Below are 23237 nucleotides of genomic sequence, written 5' to 3' on the forward strand. Positions count from 1 at the left end.
ATACTGGGTGCAGGCAACCGGTGATCAGACCATGTGCCAAGGGGAGATTTTATAAAATAAATGATTAATCTCAAATTTTACAGTGGATACATGAATAGAAATGCAGGAGACAACTACCCAGATTCTCTTGCTGGATTCCTCCCCCTCTTAGATTTTCTCCCTGGATTCCCTCTCTCCCCCTCCTCCTCAAAGCGTGCCCCTGCAAATCGCTGCTTTAATCCCTAAGGGTTAATTTCAGGAACGTTCTGGCGATGTGCAGCAACTCGCGGCGCGATCGCCACGTTTCCCCGTGTCAATTCCAGAAATGAAACATAATAATAAAAATAAAAATCCCCGATACCCATGTATTCGCTCCCCGCTTCCTCCAAAGCCTGCCCGCAGCAGCATCCCCCCTCCCGTTCCCGCATCCCCGGGCACCTGCTGCTGCAACTTACCCGCCTCCCGCGCCCCCCCCCCCCCCCCGCTGTCGCTCGCCCTCGTCCCCTTTCGCTGCCCCCGGCCCGGCCATGTCCAGCTCCGGGGGGAGCAGCTCGGGTGGGAGCTGGGCTCCGGGGTGTGTGTGTGGGGGGGGTGGGGGGGAGCAGCGCTGGGGGGAGCAGCGCCGGGCGTTCCCCGCGTCACGGCCCCCGCCCCTCCGCGGCTGCGGAGCCCGCCCGGGCCGGGGGGACGCCTCGGAGCGGCAGCATCTCGGGCACCGCCTCGCCGCCCCCCCCGGCAGCAGCCCCGTTTCCCGGCCGCTGCCTCGGCGGCCCCGCGGGGGGCCAGGAGCCCCCCGAAGCCGGAGCCCCCCGGCCTCCATCGCCGCCTCCCCCCGGGAGGGAGGGGCGGGAGGCGGCGGCGCCTCTCTCCGCCCGTGGGGGGGTACCGGGGGGAGCGGCAGCCTGCGGCCCGGAGGGAGCTCCTGGAGGATGGGCGAAGAGGAGGAGGCGGCACACGCACGGCTGGGCCAGCGGAGGATGAATTAGGAGCCACAGGAGGCTGCCGCCGGCACCGAGGGGGGAAGACGAGAGGAAGGGGCTGGACTTGGAAGAGGAGGAGGAGGAGGAGGGTGCGCGGGGGGGGGACTGAGTATCGCTAATAACAAGTTAAAGACTAATAACAATAATAACAGACCACCTCCAGGAAGATCCGCGGCGGAGGCTGAGCGGTCCCCGCGGAGGCCAGCGGGGTTGCAGCGCTGGGTAGCTTGGAGAGACGCTCCGAGGCATCAGTCTGTGGTGGTGGTGGTGGCTGATTTTTTTTTTTTTTTTTGCGGGGGGGTGGGCGGGGTGGGGGCCGTGTTTGCGGGAGAAGGAAAGGGTGGGAGTCGGAGGAGCGGACTACCTTTCCATTATTATTTTTAATTTTTTGTTGATATTATTTTCGCCGTGCAAGGAGGACGCTCGGAATTCACCGGCCTGTCGGCTCCCGAGAGGGACCCGGGGATTGTTGCGGTCGTTTTTCTTTATTATTTTTTTCCTTTTTTTTTTTTTTTTCGGTCGGGTCGTTTGTTTTGATTTGGCGTTTTGTTGCTGTTATTCTCATTTTCCTTTTCCCGCTGAGCAGCGGCGGCGGCGGCAGCAATATGGCTGGTGATGGGTTTTTTGGGGGGCGCTGGCGGCGGGAGGAGCTCTCGGAAGCCTCTGCGCGCCCGGCTCGCTGTTAGCTATGGCAAATGGCAGCGGCGGCGGCGGCGGCTCCTACCCGGGCGGCAGCGGCGGCGGCGGCGGCCTTAGAATGAGTAACAATATCAACGCCAACAATCTCAACACAGACTCGTCCTCCTCCCCCGTCAATGTGCCCAAGATGGATGCGCTCATCATCCCGGTGACCATGGAGGTGCCCTGCGATAGCCGCGGACAGCGCATGTGGTGGGCTTTCCTCGCCTCATCCATGGTCACTTTCTTTGGGGGACTGTTTATCATCCTGCTGTGGAGGACCCTCAAGTACCTGTGGACTGTCTGCTGCCACTGCGGGGTCAAAAGCAAGGTAACTCACCACTCCTTCCCTTCCCCTTCCCTTCCTGCTGCTGTTGCTGGTCTGGTGCGGTGGTGGTAGTGAGGAGGGGGAGTAGGAGTCCAGCCTTGTATCCCGGGACACCTCAGCGAGGTGGCAGCGCAGGAGGTGCCACAGGGCTGGCGTAGGCTGACAGCGTGCTGCTCCAGTGGGGTCGCCTGGGGCAATGTGGAGAGCGTGGCTGGGGAGCAAGGCACTGGATGCAGCCCAGACAGGTGCCCCTCAGCCTCTTCTGTGCCTTACAGCCCTCACAGGGGTGCACATAGGTCTTGGTCTGGTGGCACTGAGGGTGCGCCTGGGACCAGATCAACCACTTGGCGATGTGCGCGCTGGCACGTTGGGACAGTGTGGTTCAGAAGTTGGTGTGCAACCCCTGAGATCGCGTAGGGTGGGAACGCGTTCGTGCCAAGCTAAACTCTTGATTCTCCTACAGTGTGAGAAACTTGGGGAAGATTAAGAAGGGAAATTTCTCACTCAAGTAAATCTTGTCAAAGCTAGTTCCATTCCCTCAGAATCTCTTACATACCTTTCTCATGAATTAAGTGTTGATATCTAGAGGTGTACCATGAATTCCCAGGAAAGACATTAGGTCAGTATTCCTCTAATCCAGTTGCAAAATTTTTGCGGCAACCTCTCAACTATTTCAATTTTTGCATATTACCAGCTGGAAGAAATTGTGGTACGTGAAATGAGGTTGCCTTCTGGTTTGAAGGAGACACTTCAAGCCGAGGCTAAGAATCCACTCAGGTCCAGACTTCCATTTTTGTTTAAGACAAATGGGATAGAAAGCGTTAAGACTCTGTATTTGTGAAAGTGGATTTTGACAGACCCCAAAATAGACCAGCAGCTGGAGTTTCTCCCCTTCCCTTTTCACATTTTTTGGATTACAAATGGAATAATATCTGCTTCAGTTATTCCTGGCACACAGACACCCACAAAAACACACACACCTTTTAATATATGGTTGCTAGGTTGCTGGCTTGCTTTGACGTACAGTGAGCTGTCTTCCCCTTTCTCCTGTCCCCTCCCCCTAAACAGGCTTGATACGGCGCATAACCCAGCTTCGCAAGGATCTGACACTTAGGGAAACCAGAAACAGAGTTAGAGTGTGAGAAGTTACGGTACTTTGTTGGTGAGTCTGTGTTGAGCTAAGTGAGTGTCCAGCTAGGATTGCCTGAAAGAACCCCTCTCTTGCGGCTTAAAGTAGGGCACTGGCAAGGAACTTGGCCTATCTACGGAAGAAGAGATTGCTAGAGATACAGTATAAATAAAAGCTTTTAACTCAGCCTTAAGCTGCAGGAAACCTTCTAGGCAGTATCACTTCTCTATAGACATTTTTAATTTTACTCAAAACGAAGCCTGAACTTTTTCAGATGCATTAGCCAGGTATGATGACAAAGCTCAAATGAATTTGTGATAATAAATGTCTTGTAAAATACCAGTTCCTACAACTGTAAAAGACTTTTTTTTTTTTTTTTTGAGAATGGAGGAGTAGTTAAGACTCATCCTCTGTATATTACTATCCTTCATGTATATTTAGCATTTTCCTCACTGCATGATGGGACAAATCTGCAAGGGCTGTAAGGGATCTTGAAGAAAAAGAAAATCCTACAGGTTATCACCTACTGCTTCTTTCATTGAGCTATCTAGAAGTTAGGGCTGAGAGGCTTCTGTGCAGACTTCCTTTGCATAGCGTCTTGGTGAGTCTAAGTGGTCTGATAGCTGTTGAGACATCGTTAAAGAGATCATTTCTCTCTTAACCAATACAGAAAAACATATCTGAATTGTCCTTAAAGTTTCATAGGCTAAATGTATCCATTAGCTAAATAACAGATACTGCCAGCGGGTTCCAGCTCTCCCAGTCTGAATAATTTGACAGACGGCAGCTATGTGGGGTAGCAAGATTGGAGCTGATTCCATGCTTGAGACTTGAAGTAGCTAAATTCATGAGTATCACATCCTGGGGCAAGAGGATAGAGGGGGAGATAGACGTCTCTTTTTAGAGAGTGTCTGTTACACTTCTAAGGGTTTTCAAGCCTCTGTTGAATAAGAACTTTCAAGGGCTGATCCTACATTCCTTCCAAGCTAAAATGGGGAATTGGAGGGAATTCTGTGTGTGTAAGGAGCCATGAGTTAGTGCAGAACACTTTCAAAATTATTTAGGGTATGAAGACTAACTAAAGGAAAAACTAGAAATTCCTTACACCTGGCTGTTACCAAACACCCACTTTGTGCTGCATGGTAACTTGGGCAAGGGTGCCCAGGTGAGAAATGCAAATGCACACTTATACTCCGTTGACTATATTGGACCTGCTAGTAAAAGCAGTTTTGTGAGAAGTAGCTCCTCCTGCTGTGGAACTGAAGAATTTTTCTTCACATTAGGACCTTTCCTTACCTGTGCTGCTGCTTCTGCTACTCTGTGGGTTGTAGCAAAGCTGGGATGTCCATCATCCTCTCATCAAAAGAGTGGTCCCAGCAAGTGAGCTAAGAGAAGTCTTTTTCATATATCTTTTCTTTGGCTTCTTGCTGGATAGCTCATGTATATTAAAAGGAAGAGGGCACAGAGTTACTATCCTAACACCTATATCCATATATGTTATTGCAAGGAACTGCAAAAATTTCATTTCCTTCTTGCTATACTCTAGTCTCCACATTGCGTTTCTCAGTTTTAGCAGTCATGGCCAACTTTATTTAGTGGATGTAAGCCTTTTTAGTGGCTGCATAGAAGAATTTAGAATATTTTTTCCTCCTTAACTCCCTGAATTTCAGGTTGGAATTCAAAAACGTGGCATAAATTGTTTAACACTTTGTTGTATGAAATTTTAGTAGTGTTGCTTTTTTTTTGGAGATAAAGCCAAGATACAGTAGGTTGAGAATACTAAAACTTCTGGTAATAGAATGCCATTAATAAAAATAAGCATTGTGCCTTGAAATTCCATTCCAATTTATATCGCTATATATTAATAGAACATTAATATTAATCATATAGTACCAATGATGGCTGAAGTTACAGAATTTTTATGCTCCATGCTTCCTTTGTGAGATTACATTTGTTAAAATATGCTGAAAAGAAAAATGTAAATCTTGACCTGTGTTATCAGTGTTTCATGTAATGTGAGTCATTACAGTTGAAGCCCTTCTTTACTTAATGTGGTTTATAATTTTAAATGTAATTCTTGCAAAAATAACTACAGTGATTTTGTGGAGATTTAACAAAAGATTTTTTTTCCATCAGTGTTTACATCTGCATTTTAAGAAACACTTAGATTTTGTTAAAGAACTTGTCTTCTGCTTGCTTTGTCCTTGTCCCTTGACCAACTCATTCCTGTTTGTATATTAAAAGTAGAACACGAGATTCAAATCCAATGGGCTTCATTCTGAGCAACTTAATTAGTTGTTCTTTTTTTTTTTTTTTCTGGAAATAGAGTAATAATAAAAATAAAAAAAGCGCAATAAAGTCTGCAGTTACACACAGTAGCTAAATAGTTATTGTACAATCTGTATTTCTTCTGATGTTATAGATCTGCTTCCACATTTTTTGTGCTTCTGAAGAGTATTTTATTTTTCATAAACATTAATGATGCTGTATATTGGCTTTGAACAATCTCTTAAACAAGAAGGTGTAGTGAAATGAGAAACAACAAGTTTGGGGCAGGAGAGCTCCTGAAGCCGAGGAGCTGAAGTCCAGCATAATGTGCACACTGTACCTGTCTGAAGACTGCCACACTGGACCCTATACCACTGCTCCTGGTCTCCCCAGGGTGGTACCTGTGTGCTCCTTACGTGTTCAAGGCAGGTGCTAGTCTAGGTGCTGTCTGCATCACTATGCCTGTCAACATCACTATGTTGGCATGATTTTAGTGTTGAAGAGCTTTTTCTCCACACAATCCAGGACTCATCTGTATATCAAATGAAGTCCCTTGGTTATAGATGGCAGTTACTGGCCTGAAATGACAAGCCAAAATAGTATTCTTTGATATTAGTCTATGTGTTTGGGAAGTTTAATAAACTACATGGTGCTAGATTGGGTCAGTAGAAACTGACCAACATTGCTGTTTGTTGTCAATAGAAAAATTGAAGTTTTACTGGAAGAGCAATGTTTGCAGAAGACCTCTTTGGTAAGCTGAGCGTTTTCACCCAGGCTTGGGGAAGTTTGTAAATGGAAAAAATTCTGATTTCCCTAAAAGAATAAGTGTTTCGGCCACACTGTCTCTTCAATAGCTAGGTTTGTTGATTCCCTAAGAGTACTGAAGTAAATCTCCTCTCCAAATAAAAATAAAGAAACAACCTAAAAACAAGGCAGGCACCATATACTCAGAAAAGTAGGAGAGTACAGTAGAAGGTGCTTGTGTGGGGACAGTGCTGGAAATACCTTCATGTAAATCTGTGTGTGGAAGCCTCACCTCGACTCTCTCGAAGATGGACTGAACAGAAGTGCATGAACAACTGGGAGGCTCAAGAGATTATCAGTGGGCTGCTAAGCATTTCACTCTTCAGTCACATGCTCGATCTGGCTCGAGAAACGGGAACATTACTATCTTATGGCTATCAGGTGGTCTGTGTGTAAGCGCCCTGTGAGCGTCCTACCGGACAGGTTGCCAGTTGAGACACGAGCACATTCGAGAGGTCAAGGACTGGGAGAAGAGGGGATTGCAGCTCTTTGCAGATGGTATTCCTACAAGTGAATGAGACAGCGATATGAAGAGGGGTGTGCGGCTGTTTGCCATGCTGCTGGTCTCCTATGAAATAGAAGGCTCCAGCTCTCTGGAGCTCGTAATGGATTTCACATTTTATGAAGACATGATAAAATTGGTTATGTATGCAGGAAAGAAAATGTATGGACAAGGATTTAAGCTGTAAACCTAACAATCTTGACAGAAATGTTATTTTGATGCAGTGTAATACTTATTCTCAATGCTTTCCAACGCATACATTTAAGGAGAAAAATCTGTGCTCAGAAAGAATTTGCAACTCTCACACATTTGTGAGTCTGTAGATGGTGGTTGGAAACCATTAGATTTCACATTTTTTTCCAGTTTAGCACAACAGAAGAAATGTCTGTAATAGGGAACAAAAAGTTTTTTAGTAACAATGATCTATGTACATAGTCTTGATGCTGTGGGATTTCTGGTACAGAATGAGGGCAGTTTACAGGTGTGGATACAGAAACACTGAAAATTTAGAGAACACTGGTCCTAAGTATAATCTCTGTAGGGACAAGATCTAATTATTATAATTAGGAAAGCAGTGATGTTCCATGTCTGTCCTGTACTGTTGCAAGAAGGTGGATTGCGAATCTTAGTCATTGAGTGTCCTTCCTGAGACAGATCACAAGCAGCAGCAGTAATCTCTAGTCAGCAGGCAAAATGAAGAACAATGGTCACTGTTCCCCCCAGAGGGATTTGCAGAGGTTGGCTCTGCTATTCTGTGGAATCTAGCTCACATTGATGAAAGTTTATGTGAATTTCAGGGTTGGCTGGTAATAATTCCTGTACAAGATGAGGCTCTCATTCAGAAGCAGTGATGCATTCTAGCGTTAAAGGTAGGACAGAAGTTCCAGAGAAGTTAGTCAGATGGAAGAATAAAATTTGGAAGATGGGGTATTCACTAGGTACTATTAAGTACTTATAGTACCCTGCATATAATTATATATTTCACATATATGAAGATTATCAAATTATCAGTGGGAAGTCTAAGAAGGACTGTGAATACAACTCAGGTAGAATTTTTTTAAGGGAAAGATTGCTGGAAAATTGCATGTGTGGATGTTAATAGTCAAAAAATATTTTTCTCTCCCACATAATTTCAGAGATAAAAAGAAAGGCACTGCAACTGAAAAAGCTATCTCAATATGCTTTGTTTCTGTCCTGGATTCAGATGCTGCTACATGGTTGAGTGCTTATGGCGTAACTCTTGCGCCTGTACTGTGACAGGACAGTACCAAACCCTATGAGATCATAAGGCTAGAGCAGCGTTTATACCAACTTTATGCAGGGCTAAGTACGCCTTCCAGATTCAACCTCATGGTCTGTAAGCGCAAGTACTCTTTGTGGCACATAGGTCTTCTTGGGCAACAAAAGAAGGTGGCAATGCAGTAGAAGTTGCTGTTAGCACTTTGCCAATAATATAACTGCATGAATAAATGAAAAAAGAAAGATACCTGTCTTCCATGCCTGTCAGAGATGCATTGGTCAGGAAAGGCCCATTTTGAATGCTGATGGTATTAATAGCCTGAGAATACATCGGGCTTGCATCTGTGAAAGGAACACTTTATTCCCATATATAGTATGCGTGGTTCTGTTTAAATGAATGTGCTGTCACTGACATGTGTTGAGTTCAGTTTGCTTTGAGATGATATATTGCATATATTTGTCAGCTTCAGAGCTACAGAAACTGAGAGCATTATCCAAAGCCTCTTGAAATAGAGGGAGACAATCCTAATAACTTCAGTGGTTTTGGACTCGGGCCTAGATGTTCACAGTGTTCTAGATGAATCTGATATATTTTTTTTTTCCAAACAATTCTTATGTTAACATTTTAAGCTTTTAAAAGCTTTTTTCTTTTATTGTAGAGACATATATTTACTTGGCTTGTGGCCATTATGTCTGGGATTTCCACATTAGAAACAATATTTAAAAATCACACAAGGTATGTTTCCAATCCAGTTAAGACTTGCACCTCCTTCCAGCCCCCCTGCTCTTGGAAATCAAAATTTGCGTGCTTGAACTGTTGGCAATATCTCTTCATGGCATCTCTCCTGCAAGTTGATGTGCAAGGACAAGCATTGGGTATTTTTTAGGGACACAGTAAGTGCCCACTTGATGGAACTGGAAAAGGTCCCTTGCCCTGTGGCTCACCTGCAGGACAGAGATGCATTTGCAGTACTGGAAATCCTTTTGCATGCCCTTATCACCACCTAATTTACATAGAAGCATAGATATCAGAACTGCTAACATAAAGTGGATAACAAAAGACAAGTCTCATTACCAAGCTGAAAGGCTGTTGAGACATGCTGTACCATAATAAACAATTGTAACATAACAAAACAACTGGGCTAGAATTTGAGAGGCTTGTCACAATAACTATTAGATGCAGCTTTTCTGTGCTGCACTTTTAATTACTTTTTATATACCTAATAATACAGTTACAATACAGATTTGTTCCCCTTTGTCCAAGCAAATGCTAACTAAATATTTGTCATGTTCTTTTTGATATCTTTCATCAATTTCATGATATCTTTTAGATTCTTATGTAATGTGTTATCTCTTACTTGTTAAACTAAAAAGGTGACTCACTCTAAATGTGCTATTAATAATGAGAGCAACTGTAGCAGTATTGATGCTGGATTTATTTTCTACTTTAAGATTGGGGGAAACATTATAGATATGTCTTCAAAAAAAACAATTTGCAAATGATGGCCTTTATATTACAAAAATAAAGTGAATAATCGTGTTATATTTATTTGTTTTAGCATCTTTATTTTCTTTTATTTTTCTCCATATTATGAACTCTATTAAACTCATTTTAGTAGTGATTATGCACTGTTATTCTGCTGGGCAGATTATTTGAAGCCGGTTCCTAACTTCTTTGACCTGTAACAACAGTCATAGTTAGTGTAGAGTACTTCAGGAGCTTTCAAATATCCTGGCAAATCCTTTGACCAGCAGTGACTGGCTGTCAGTTTTTTGACGGTGAGTTTGCCAGTCAACAGGTCAATGTTGTGTCATGTTTTTACATTTTCTAGGTTACGCTACTATAAATAGTGTTACATGAGGAAGCTGATATACTCTTTGTGGCTTTTAAGGACTGAAGAAAAAAACAAACAAACAACAGCAACAACAACAACAAACACAAAAACACTTTCCTTTTGCCATTTTCTTTTTATCACTTGGAATCAAAGCACGGTCTAGTTAGAAGAAAACTGCACAGTCTGTCTATGTGTGGTGCTAATGTTTCTCTGCACAAAGCAATTTTTAATGCTCTGGTTATACACATCAGATAAATTGGTTGTACTCCGTGGGAAGTTTTTACCAGCTTCTTGCGTTAGTTGTCTTCTGTTCCAGGTGCATTTATATTGAAGGCTTCTGATTCCATCAGCATTAGAAACAGTGAACAGCTGCTTCTATGTTCACATTATCTTCATATCATTTCACGTTTTCAGCAATAATGTATACCTTGGGTCCTTTACCACAGTTTTATTTTTCTGCTGTCTGCAGGGTAGGGTTATTGTCTGTTATGTTTTTTTACAGAGATATGGATTATATACTTAGGATTTTTTTTCCCTTTGGTTTAAGGCCATACAACATTTGATTTAAATGCTCCTTTTCATCCTCTGACACCTTCTTACACATGTAAGTTTTAATGTTGTCTTTTCATGAGTAATAAAAGCAGAATTCAAATTCCATATCTGTTTTTCCTTAAAAAAATACCCCCCCTTTTTTCCTATTCACAAAAAATCATTTTACTTGCATCCTTGGAATGTGTCATAAGTATATAACGGAGTTTTTGTTTACTGAAAGTGTCAAATGCCATCCAAAGTGTTCAGATTTGACTCTGCCTGAATGATTTAAATGATAATTTTTTCATATTAACATAATGATATGTATTGTAGGAAAACCTTTACATATTTGAGTTGAATGATAAGATGCGATTCTTGGAGTGGAAGAAAAAAACATTTTGTTGTTTTGAGATCAAATCTTTTGATTTTCAATTGATGGCATTATGTTTGTTATTAAATTATGAATATTTTTTAAAGAAAACTCATACAGCAGCTATTTAGGTCAGTATGCGGAACATGAGTCAACACTTGCACAAAACACTTTATTACACACCAAAATTTATTTTATTTTTAAGGTCTGAATAAAAATTTTGATTTCAGAGGTTCTTTTATGTAAAAGGTTGATACACACCACTTAAACAAAAATACTTATTTCAAGCAAATTGCTTTTTTAAGAAACAACTTCACTAAAAATAGGTAAGAAGCAAATTTTGCATGCTCTCATATTAAAATTATGGGGAGTACTCAGAACAGGTTATTGTTTCTATGGCTACAGTGATTTTAATAAGACTGCACATAAACTTTACTGTACATGCAAAAGTACAGTCTGGGCTGGTGTTCATAAGGTGAGAAACGCTAATGGTTGGGTGAATAGATCTTAGTCCTAGTCCTGTGCCATCTGCATACAAAAGTAACGTGTCCTTACAACTGACTAGAAAGTTTATTCAGAAACCTTCCTTTTTTGTTAAGGAGTGGTTGAATGAGAGGATGTGTATTCATACTTTGTAGACATGTAAAATACTTAAACCTCTAGGGTGAAATGTTTACTTACTTTTCAAGCAATAAAATAAATCCAGTATTTTATGAGCTTCTGTGTTTGCTTTAAGTACATGGAAAAATAGAACAATAGGTTTTGAAATAGGTAGTATTTCAGTATAGAACAGTCCAGAGATACTTTGGCTTGCATTGCATACAGCAAAGAAAGAAAGCTTTTAGGTTACTAATTATCAAAATCCTTCACTAGTGATCAGATAGAGCATTGCTGTGTCCTGTCAACAGGTGGGCCAGATTATACTCTGTGTGGATTTGGGGTGTGTGGCAGGCTGTGTGGCAGGCTGGGTGGGGGAGGAAAAGTGTGAGGTGGCTGGTCAGCATTTATATTGCACTTGTGCAGTCCTGAGATGGTGGGAGTGGGTGAACTTGGATTAGAGTATGACTGATTACACAATTAATTCTGTGAAGGTGTTTAAGCCATGTAATGTTATATTTACATCAACTTTATGGCTTCGTATGAAGTTAAAGTGATGTAGGCCATACCTCATTTATTCTAATGTCTGTTTAAACAAAGTTACATCATTTACTACTTTAAAAAAAAAAAAAATCCTGCAGAGGAAGTTAAGTGTTTTCTGGCTGCAGTGCTTTTGATTATAAAACTTGCTTTATCTTCCTGAAGTGATGGTTTGACACTGCTAAGTCCAAACTGTAAAGTGTGGAAGAAGACTCTGCAAGGTAGCGGACCTGTGTTGAGGACAGGCTGTGACTGCCAACCAACAATAACTCCCGATCCTTAACTGCATTTTTAGGTGCATTTGCTGAGCAGAAGGGATCTCATGGGTGAAATTCAAATACCAAAAAGTTTTAAAAGTGAGTTGGATTTCAGTATTAGACATCACTCCAATAGACATTCTACTCTATTAGATATAGAAGTATTAATTTAACGATGTCCTTCTGGTGAATGTAGCTTTGTTCATTTCAATGTTTTAGCCAGATAAGGAATGTACTTTTAAAAGTAAATTCCAGTTTTTCTAGAGCTGGTAAGAGGATTGCCTTCAGGTGAAACTATGTAGGGAGATGAGCTCCAGCATACCTAGTACACTCACTGCACCTGCTAACAGGTATTCAGTCCCCAGAGCTAGCCTTGAGGGTATAAATACTGAAGCACAGATAGCGTGAAGCTCTTAATATACCTGTTTTTGCAAATGTGCAGTTAATCTGTTTAGACAATGCTTTTAGGAGAAAAAAAAAACAAACAAAAAAAAGCCAAAACACTACGATAGTATTTTTGGCATGCTTCTGGCTTTATTTTCCTTTCTTTTTGATGTGGGATTTTTGTTTTTAAATCACTGTAATATACGTACAGTTTCCTACAATTGCTCTTCCAAAGATCTCTTTTTATTCTGCTGTGCTGTAATGTTAATTTTGGAGTTCAGTTTTCTTTCATGGCTTTCTTTCTGTGCCTTGGCTATTGTGACCCTGGCAGGCTACTGCAAATGGGAGAATGAACCAACAGGTTGGTGAAGATGATGGTAAGACTTTGGATGACCTGATATTGTTTTAAAATATCACAGGTGTTGGGCTGTGACAGAACTATTGATCCATCTCAGTGTAAATATTCTAAAATAATCTTTTATTTATTGACTTTCTGAGGATTCTGAAGGGTGTATGAAGTTGGTATGGATGAAGATATTTTATATCCTGACTGAGGAGAAATTGAGTTGTTTTGGGACAGACTGTTTTTAAACAGGTGTTGCATGTTTAACCTAGAGAAAAAAAAAAAAAAGCATTATGGACTGTGATAACAGGTGATAGAACTTAGTGCCCAGGCTGTTTTCAGAGGGCTTTTCTTGTCACTGTAAACGAGCTCTGGGGTTTTTACTTCTAAAAACTTTTAAAGGAAGTAGAGAAAGGTCATGACAGTTTCAGTTAAAAGTAAAAGTTCTGAAAAAAAAAAACAAACTCTGGAAATGTAAACTGAATTGTAAAGGTTCTCCTGTGTGTATTTGTATTTTGTCAGGTCTGTTAAAATGTCATTTTGTAAACAAGTAGAGGCATCATTTAAAGTGTGGGATTTTTACCAAGCTATTGTTCAACTCCTTAAGAAACAATGTTGAATCTGTGTCTGTTTTTTTAAACTGATGAACTTAACTGTGATAAGTAAATGGAAATCTGCTCTGTGATGGCAATCCAAAAATTGTTTGTCTTAATATTATAGCAGTGCTTTAATCATTAATATCAGTTAAAGTAGAGGGTTCTTCATTTCCATAGTTACATTTGTATTGGTTCTTTGGTGTCTGTTTTTATTCGGTCAGATTATTTTGGTATATTTGGGCTCATTTCTAATAGTTTAAAAGAACACTGAAGTCAACTTAAATTTTAGTTCCTTTTTATATTAAAATAATTAAAATTATTGTTTTAATTCAGTACAGGTTCTTCTGTAGGTAATGCTTCATTCATGTTAAGTATTTGATAGATCATTCAGTTGTTTAGAATTTAATTATAGGTTATTTTTATTTGTCTTCTTGCATCAGGTTTTTGATTCGTTCACATAGCCTTGAATCTGTACCCCATAAGCATATCACTAGAAGGTGAAAACCTGAAGTTCTTACGTGATTCTGTGACATTAAGAGCAAAAAATTCATGTAAATGTTTTAACATAGTATGGATGTACCATTCTCTTTATGCAGACGGGCTTTGGAGAGGTAGCAGCAGTGTTTGTAAGTCAGTCTGCGTTTCATATTGATATATTTGAAGCAAAACTCATTCCTGTGCTGTTTTGGCTTTTCTACACCATTTAAGCTCCTTTTATAGGTCTGAAAGGCTTGTGGTATTTTTATATTTTTTTTCTGCGAGTGGGAAAATTCATTATTAGGGTTCCAGGATAGCGGTTTAAAATGTACCACTTGATACAAGGAGCATAGTATATTTCAAATTCAATCTAGCAATTTGAAAAGTCTATCTGAAACATCAAAATACCCAAGGGAGAATCTGAACGTTACTTCTGAAAATTATTGTAGTTCTGCAGGTGTAGTTACTATCCTGTTGCTGGTTTTAACAAAGGGGCAATTCTCTGCATCATGCCTTCTCTGTGTAGATAATGAGAGATACAGTAGAGGTGGGGGGTTGTGAAGTACTGGTTTGCCCAAGTCCATGTAAAGCAACCTAGTAATCAAGATAAGATAACGTCATTAGTATCCACTTGCTCTACTTGTCTGAGTTGCAAAGGAAACACAGCTTGCAAGTCCCTTACAGCAGTTTCTATTTTTAAGGAACTGCAGGTGGTTAAAACTTTCAGAAAGAGATAGTAAAAGAAGTAAAAAGTCTTTATTTTGGATGAAATGAAAATTTAATTGTAATGCGTTGCAGGATTTGGTTGAAAGAATTGACAAGTAACATGATAGAGGGAATGAAGACTGCCAAGAAGGGAATCTGTGTAGTTTGGTATGCAGTGTGTATGGCTTTCACTTTGTGTATAGACAGTGATGAATATGCTTGCTCCACTGCCATAATAAAATGGCTTTTGAGCCATTTGCACTGACTAAAGAATAATGTTACTCTTAGACTCTAGGAAGGTTCCCAGTTAAGCATATGCTTGTTGATTGTACTATTTTTAGCTTCTTTGAACCACACGTTCTCCTCAGATATTTATTTGTGAATGCTGTATTCTGTTCTTAAAAGGAAAATCGCTGCCTAGATTTTTTTTTTTTTTTTTTGTATCCAAGAAAGGAAATAACCAGGACTCTTGTCAGTGCTTTACTTCTTTGGAATCCCAGGAGACAGGGCAAATTAATTAAATTTAAAATGGATCCATCTGGTAGTGCTAGCAATGCCAGGGGAGAAGAACAGGTGAAAGAATCTGAGCCAGAATAAACATACAATGTGTTATATAACCTGTAATGTAATTTGTGGCACATCACAAATGAAGACTGATCTTTGTGTTAGGTTACTTACTGTTTGTTTAGAGCATGTTTTATAAGTCAAAGGGTTCATGTAATATTGTGTGGGAAACTCTTATTTCTGCTGTATTGCTAATAATGTAGATTTTTTTTATGTTATTATTAAGACACATGCACTTAATCTGTTTCATAAATGATATAGAATTCCCTGTATGTATTAGTTTGAAAATAAATGTATTGAATTGTTTGAAATGAAAATGAAACTAGGTTACTGTTTCAGAGCAATAGTGAAACTGTTTAACACTTGAAAAGCTATTATCCAACATGAAAATTGTCACAGGTATACAGCTAACTCAATTTCATTCTGAAATTTATATTTTTCTAAGAATGTCTACGCAGACATTTTTGTTGCCCAAATTACCTTGTTCTTGAAGTTCTCTGCAGTACTTTGAATGCAGTCATTGCAACACTGGGAATAGGAATGGAAAAATGACTGTAAAAATTGAATTATATTACCTGATTTGGAAGGCATGCAAAAGGTAAACAGCATAAATACTGGGAAGAAGTGAATTAGATTAGAAAAGAAAAGGCAATGAAGAGGTTCAAGATTGTGTCTGTAGTTTGGCAAGGTTCATTAATATACATTGCATTTGGCCCATATGGCACAAGTTAGGAATGATTTCTATGTCATTGACTGTGTTATGGAGTGTATGTTTGATAATGCAGTTTTTGGGGACAAGTTTCATGAGGCCAGAGCAGGTGCTAGGCCTTTTGGCATGAGTTGAAAAGAAATGGGAGAAGTAGGGCATAGAGCTCTTGTGAACTCTAGGAGCTGAGTGAGTACACTTTATCTGGCTTATGGAAATCTCATTAGCTGCCTTTAAGTCAAATTTCATCCTCACCCACCAATTATTTTTCTGCCTACTGTGTAAGTTTCACCTTTTTGGGGAAATAAAAGAACAAAGAGCGCGCACAATTACGGTAGTATTTCCCACGAAGAATAGAAGGAATTTCTTGCTTGTCTTGCCTGAGTTTCCAATTGACATGTGAAAGATTCTAGGTTGCTTGGCAGAAAACTGTGTGTTTTCCCATAGTGGAGAGCATTAAAATTCACTTTTAATAAATAATAGTATGCCAAAATTTGTATGTTTACAAAACTATCAGTTGAACAGGGTTTTATATACCCAGCAAAGGGACAAGGTGGTGATACTAAGTCTTTTTTCATCTCTTACAGCAAGTAAATATTTGACTTTTTAAAAATATTTCATACTATGAGGCTAAAAATTGACACAAACTAAGCTTTCTTCAGATTCTTCTTTACATAGTTGTCTTAACAAGTTTTTATAATTGCAAGGAGCTCTTTCCAAGGTAGAAGCAAATCTGTCAATTTGTGAAAATCTATGCAATCCATCAGTTGTGTTATCTGCCTAGTTGTGTTCTATGAATGTTTCCATTCCTAGGATATAGTTATAAAATTCTGTCTAGATATAATATACAAAAATATGCATTTTATGACTAAATCTTTTATTAACAACTACATCAAAGTTAGGTGTTTTCATGTTGTGTTGTTTTATAAGAATAAATGAGCTTTATGCTTGTTTTCATGTCTGCAGTAGGTTGTGGAAAGCACACAAGAATATGCAATTTGTGTTTCTCTTTTTGTGGATATAATTCCTACAACCCCCTTGAAATCAATTGGACAATAAGGAAGGATTTAGCTAAACAATTATAAAAGCTGTGGTCAACCATTTGATGTGTTGTGTTGGGTTTTAATAATTCTTCTGTTTTCATACCCTTGTAGATTTGTTAAGAATTTTTTTTTTTTTGAAATTGGTATTATAGCAGAAACACAGAAATATGCTGTAAGAGGCAAACCTGTAGAATGATGAGCCCCTTGGGAAATTTTAATGCAGCTTTTCAAGACTGGAATGAAAGTAAGAAGTTGCAAGATGAGAGCGATATACGTTGCAGACATAGCTGATCTATGAAAAGAAAGTGTTGAATGTTAACTATTATTTTCAAGTTGTTGGTGCATTCATTTAATTCCCACACTCTTTTGGTGTCTGTATAGTTCAATTAACTCTTCAGTGCACTGTTTTTGGATTTAGCTCTCTAATGTTTTTTTTTTTTTTTTTTTTTTTTTTTTTCATACTATCTGAAGTTTCTTCTCTTAACATAGATTGAGGTATGCATGGCAATAAATTACATAGAGGCTATTGCTCCATGTTTGGAAATTGTTTTCTTTTTTCCAGAGATGAACATCAGAACGTGGAGACCCATTGCCTCTGGAGTGTACTTTATATTTCCTGGTTTGTGGCAGGATTTTGGCAAGACTGATTACGAGAAGTCAGGGAGGTTTTAGTGATGTTTATATATGTTTGCATGAGAAATAGGTTGATATCTCAGACTATTCCCTGTTGCAAAGAGAGGCCTGAAATAGTTATTTTCAATATATATGGGAGGGTGATGCTTCCTATTCACCCACCCTCATATATTTACTTCTTAAGCATCACGAGTACTCCACTGGTCATCTTAGGCTGAGCTGAATTAGGCTGGAAATGTATTTAGGTCAGGAAGGATTGGAGCTGATTGATCAGTACAACAGAGATATGCAGTATCTTGCAGTTTAAAAGTGCTCTGAAATCTTGGGCTTCCAAACATGCTGAAATTCTGCAGTCTGACTTCAATTTAACCTGTGAATGCTCAGTATTGGAGATGAATAGCACCTTAAGTGATTTTTAATTTATCCAGATTACTTTCTTATTACTTTGGTGCTGCACAATGCAATCCTTGTGTTCTGTTTGGAAGATAAACTCTTGCTACAGAACATGTTAGGAAGTAAACATTAATCTTGTAGATGCTTAAAATATAGCTTGGTCACCAGATAATGGATAAAACAGAAGCCTTCTACTTTATCCTTTCCTGACTAGATGTTTAAAAAAAAAAAAGCTAACAAGATTATTATAGTTTTATATACTGATAGTTGCAGCAGAGAGGAAAAAAAAAGTTTGCTCTCTTAGTTAGTAGTGGAATTTCATTTTAGAAGCTATCAAGAATAATTTTTGGTCATTTCAAATGAAACAGCAATTTAAGGAAATTCTTAAAACTTCTAGATGTGGTTGCATGGCAGACAAGTAGTGTACTATGTTATCACAGCCCCTAATCATACTTCGCAAGCAAGTGCTGTATAAGTATTTGTTGGAAACTGTAAAATTTCCCTCTGAATTTTTAGGAAAAACAGAGTATTTGCATAGAGGCCTCTGAAAAATTAACTTTTTACAGCATTACCTAGAATGACTTATTGTCTTAATGCTTTTGAGGTCTCAGGATCTTTGTGTGTGTGGCATTTATGCAAATGCAGTTGGCAAACATGCAACTGAAACCATTCAGAAGACTAGATGAGTGCACATTTAGTCTTTCTTTTCTACTGTGTTTTTATTCTTCATCTAAATTATAGTGCACTGAGAGATGCCTTAAAAGAAGTTGTGCTATATTACTTCATGACTTCCTAGCAGCTTTATTTTTCCATTTTATTGGCTAAACAGTTGTTATTTTTTTCCTCTTTTGTTGAAGCCATTTTCCAGTGAAATAGTTCTGACGTCACAGACGATCCCCACTGTTTGTTCAGCCAAATGTCACTTAGGTTATCCACCCTTATCCTGTCTTCACCTCCTGCGTGTGCTCCATTTCTTCTGTTAAGAAGAGCCATTCTGTGGCTTGGTACAAATACCTGGTTCTAGTATGTCATTTTTGGATTACTTTGAGTATCACATAGATCTGTTATTTCCTTCAAGAAATACATTACAATGTACTACTTAATGCCAGCACAAGACTGAGTGCTAGTCCATCTGTGGTTTTTCTAATGATATCATGACCCTGGGGGTGACCAGTTTGTTTGTGTTAACGCATGCATAGGAATTAGAATCAGATGGTGTGTCAGTGCGATACCATAGTGTATGGTTATGGAGATCTTGTCTAGTCTTGGGTGCATTTTCCCTGTCAGCCTGTATATTACTTTGCCAAAAGAGTTATCAAGTATTTTTTTTTTATTTGCCTCAGTTATGCCTCCTGACACTTTAGTGTGAAGTCTTACTATGATACTAATGTAAAATAAGTCTTATGATTACAAGACGTTACATGACGGTTCTCAATCTGAAGTTCAGCTCTGTGTCACTTTCAGTCAGAGCATTCTGTCAGTGGCTGTCTTTGTTGGGCTGGCTGACTGGAGGCCTTTCCTGGGAGGTGGAGGTTAACAGAGATGACACAATCCCTCAAGTGAAATAACATGGTGTGTTCAAAAATGTTATCCCATCCTGTTTTTTAATGCATATAGCAAGTAGTCTTAGTGGAATCCAACTTGAACTTAAATTGCTTTGATCTTGTTGGAGCTGAAACACTTGTTCCATAATGTTCTGAGAACTCTCTGTTTGTATTGAAGTTGCTGGCGGTTGAGGTTCTTAAATCAGTATGAAATTCTTAACTGCATAATTTATTACTGTTATGGATAGAAATGGGCCAGTGCCAAAGGCTGATATCCAAATACAGAGATTTGGAATCCACTCCAAGAATTCAACCTAAACTCAGAAAATCCTGGGCCAGGACTGGTGGCTTTCTACTACGAATACTCCAGGTCCAAAGCTGTTTATCATGAAAATGAAATTCCAGCGTTTGAAAAGGTCAGCTGTTTAATTCTTTAAGTATTGAAAACGTGGTGATAACAGTTCTAAGGGGGTTATTGAGTTTGAAAACATGAGAATGTGAGAGTTTTTGTGATTTCCTGAGTAGACTGCTTCCAGAGATGAAATCTCTTTAAATAGAGACTCTCAGACGAACTGAAATTTGCCACCGAGATGAATAATTAAAGAAGAAAAACAGAAGTACTAAAGCCTTAGAGGGACTGGTTTTCTATAGCACGTGAAATACTGTGACTTGGTGTTTTATTTTCAGCAGTGAAGATCCCAGAGGGTAATAGAGAGTTGTATGATGTGGGGAATCTTTTTATTTTTGAGAATTCATATTGAGATCTGATAATTTCATATTTTTCTTTATTTTCCTTAGAAGAACACTTAGTGAAACAAGATGTCTCCCGTAAATTTAGGAGAAGTGTCTAAAATTTTGTTTCTGTAGCTATAGTTGTTTGTTTGGGAGAGTCCCTATTAAGAAATATGTTTAGGTATTCCAGCATCATTAAAATATAAAAATATAGACGCAAGACACTCAAATGCAACAGCAGTCACTGAAATTTCAGTGTATTAGTTAGGTATAAGAAGCTAGTAAAACAGCTGGGCAACAGTAGATCTCCAGAAAAATATGTGTATAGGTGTGAAAATCATCACTCAAGTGGAGTGTAGCAGCTGTGTAAGAGCACATGGAAGCACTCCAGGAAAGAAAGTGGAGTGAGGAATATTATAGTCAACATGAATTTGAGTTTAGGTATGTGTAGGTATTTACTCAAAATGAATTTTCCGAAGAAGCTTCAAATTATAATAAACATGAATGTACATACATACACTAAAAGTTGTGAATGAACTTAGGAAACAAGCCAAATCTGGATTTTGATGGAAAGCTGAGCTTAAGAGTAAAAAGATGAGTTTTCTAACCATGTAAGAGCCTCCGAAACATTTTTTGCTTCTGCACCCCTATATGTTTTGTGGTCCATGTGCCGTATACTCTAACCCTTCAGCTTCTGTGGAGGCTTCCTTTGTCTACATGATGTGAGTAAGATCACATTTCCTCTTTCCTGTTCCTGCATCTGTTTTCTGATTGCGTGTATTATGCTACTTTATTCAAGAGAAGAGAATAACATAAAATCTGCCTACAGAAAAATGAGTGCCAGGAGGTTAGGTTATGCTTTAAGAGAGTATAAAATCACCCAGGCAAAGAATGTGCATATTGCAGAAAATGGAGGATACAGCAGTTGTGTGGGAGGGTCGAGAATGCTCTAGCCTTGTAAAGGGAAGGCAGTGTACTGAATGGGCACAGCGAATGGCCTAAAAACATTCTCAGGCTTCAGTAAACCCAGCAGTAGTAGAAATTATATTGCAGTCATCAGCCTTATTAATAGAAAGAAAAACTGCACTATACAAAGGAATTTAGCAGCTCTTGGTCTTGCTACTAGTGCAAGGAGCAGATAAAAAACTGAGTAGAATGGGAGTGAAGAATGGCTACTATAAACCTTTGTGGTGTGGAATGTTAAATGAGTTTGGTCTTAAAAGATGAATAGAAGGGAAAGGACAACCATGACCCTAAAAATAATTAAAAAAATAAAATAAAAAAACACAACCCAAAAACTAAACACACCAACACACACACACACACACAAAAAAAAAAAAAAAAAAAAAAAACCACAAAAAAAACACCATAAAACAACAGTGGGTACCACATCATTCAGGATGACGAATTGCAATGATGGGTGGGAGACTTGGATAGCCTGCAGTAAACTACTCTACTCTACAAAATCTCTTGTTTTTACATTTGCTTGGCAAGTATCCACTGGTTTCTTTTGATCCAATATAAATAGGAAAAGATTGAGGTACGTCATTATTGGTCTCAGTTTATCATCCAAACACTTCTTTCACTGACTTCAGTGGGAATTTTGCATTCTATCCAAAGTCAAAATATTTCTCCCTGGTGTTAGAAAAACAGTTCCTTAAATAGATTGCCAGTTTTGTTTCTTTAGATCATTTGAAGACTAGTGGACTGCTGTGCAAGTTCCACTTTTTAAGACAGGCCTGGGATACTAAAAGAAACATCACATATGGTAAAATGAGGATAATTCATATTCACCAAAGGAATAATAAATTTACTTTTTATAAACAGAAGGTGCAGTTATATAATCATTGTACATCTCCTGGAAATGCAGCTTTTTAAATGGCACCTTTATAACCCTTGAGATTCTCCTCGTACTGCTGCCTTCCCTTTATTTATTTTTTTTAATGAAAGGGCTATGTAAATATGAATGACATATGCCAATTCCAAAGCACAGGCATGAAGAAAATTGCTTCATGGTGTTCAAGATTTAGAAGCTAAGACTGTAGTAGTGTGATGTCATGGAATGAAGAGAAACCTGTTTGATGCCAAGGTACATTGATGCTCTTATTTGCTGGTACCTCAGCATTATGAGGTGATTGGAGTTTTAACTGAAGCAGATAAATGTGCCACAGCTGTGATCCCATGCTGAAATACAAGCATCAGTGTCTTTTTCCTCCACTAATCATAAATGTCAATACCTTATTTGCTTTTAATTTGAAGCAATGTAATTAGGAAGCCAGGTATGCCTATTGATTCAACAATCACATTTTATGGCAATTGGTAAATTGGAGAGTTATGTAATAGTCTTTACAGTATGGTATTTACATCTATTTCTGTGGATCTAATGCCAGTGCAGCTTAGAGAAAGTAAGTGGAATGATTGAAAATATCAAATAAAGCCCTGACCCCTACTTAGGTGCATGGTTCAAATCTTTAAAGCATTGTGGGCTAAGAGATGAAAGATAAATGATATATGTGTGTGTGTGTGTATATTTCTGGTGCTGTAGAGAAATCTTAAGTAAAAAAAAGTGTCTGTTCGAAAATCTGCCTTGTGGAGTACTATTGCATGGAAATTCCTGGGTCACAATGTAGAGGAAGATGCTGCCTTTGTAGAAAATACATAGTGACATTTACACCTCAGTATTCCTAAGCATTTTGTCTAAGTCAATAACAGAAATGCTCTCAAGTGCTTTTATGGCTCTGAGTATTGAAACTGAAGCTTCAATTGTGGATCTGCAAGTATTCTGAACCTCTAGAAACTGGCTCTTCAGCACAGTGCTAGAATGGCTGATGAATATCTCTTCTACTTCCCATGGTGATGGTAGCATCTGCTGTTCTGCAGCAGAGACAGAGGTAAAATATTGGTGCTTTTAACACTTGTAGCATGGCAAATTCTTTGCATGTACAGAAGTATGATCACATGAAACTGTGTCTATCTTTCTGGTGTACGTTTGCAAATGAACAGTTAGATTATTCAGCACTGGGTCTAGTGGGACTGTAAAACTGGAGTTTCATTTTTTATGAATTATTAATTTCTGGGAT

The 23237-nt window shown here is 39.1% G+C and overlaps 1 protein-coding gene across 43 annotated transcripts in view; it reads left to right on the top strand.

The window, feature by feature from the left end:
* Positions 1-1252: 1252 nt before the first annotated feature.
* Positions 1253-23237, top strand: part of KCNMA1 (potassium calcium-activated channel subfamily M alpha 1) — a 469740-nt gene continuing 447755 nt past the window's right edge. For 18 of the 43 annotated variants that reach the window (XM_021269717.4, XM_021269718.3, XM_027460041.2 and 15 more), the window contains exon 1: positions 1258-1968. In XM_021269717.4, the coding sequence (XP_021125392.2) occupies positions 1648-1968 (321 nt within the window). In that variant the 5' untranslated portion in view covers positions 1258-1647. Of the gene's footprint in view, positions 1969-3033; positions 5584-6064; positions 9453-23237 lie in introns of those variants that run through there. The other 25 variants (XM_072039506.1, XM_072039507.1, XM_072039508.1 and 22 more) reach the window with 7 other exon arrangements.

This window comes from Anas platyrhynchos, chromosome 6, assembly GCF_047663525.1.
Source record: "Anas platyrhynchos isolate ZD024472 breed Pekin duck chromosome 6, IASCAAS_PekinDuck_T2T, whole genome shotgun sequence".
Taxonomy (NCBI): domain Eukaryota; kingdom Metazoa; phylum Chordata; class Aves; order Anseriformes; family Anatidae; genus Anas; species Anas platyrhynchos.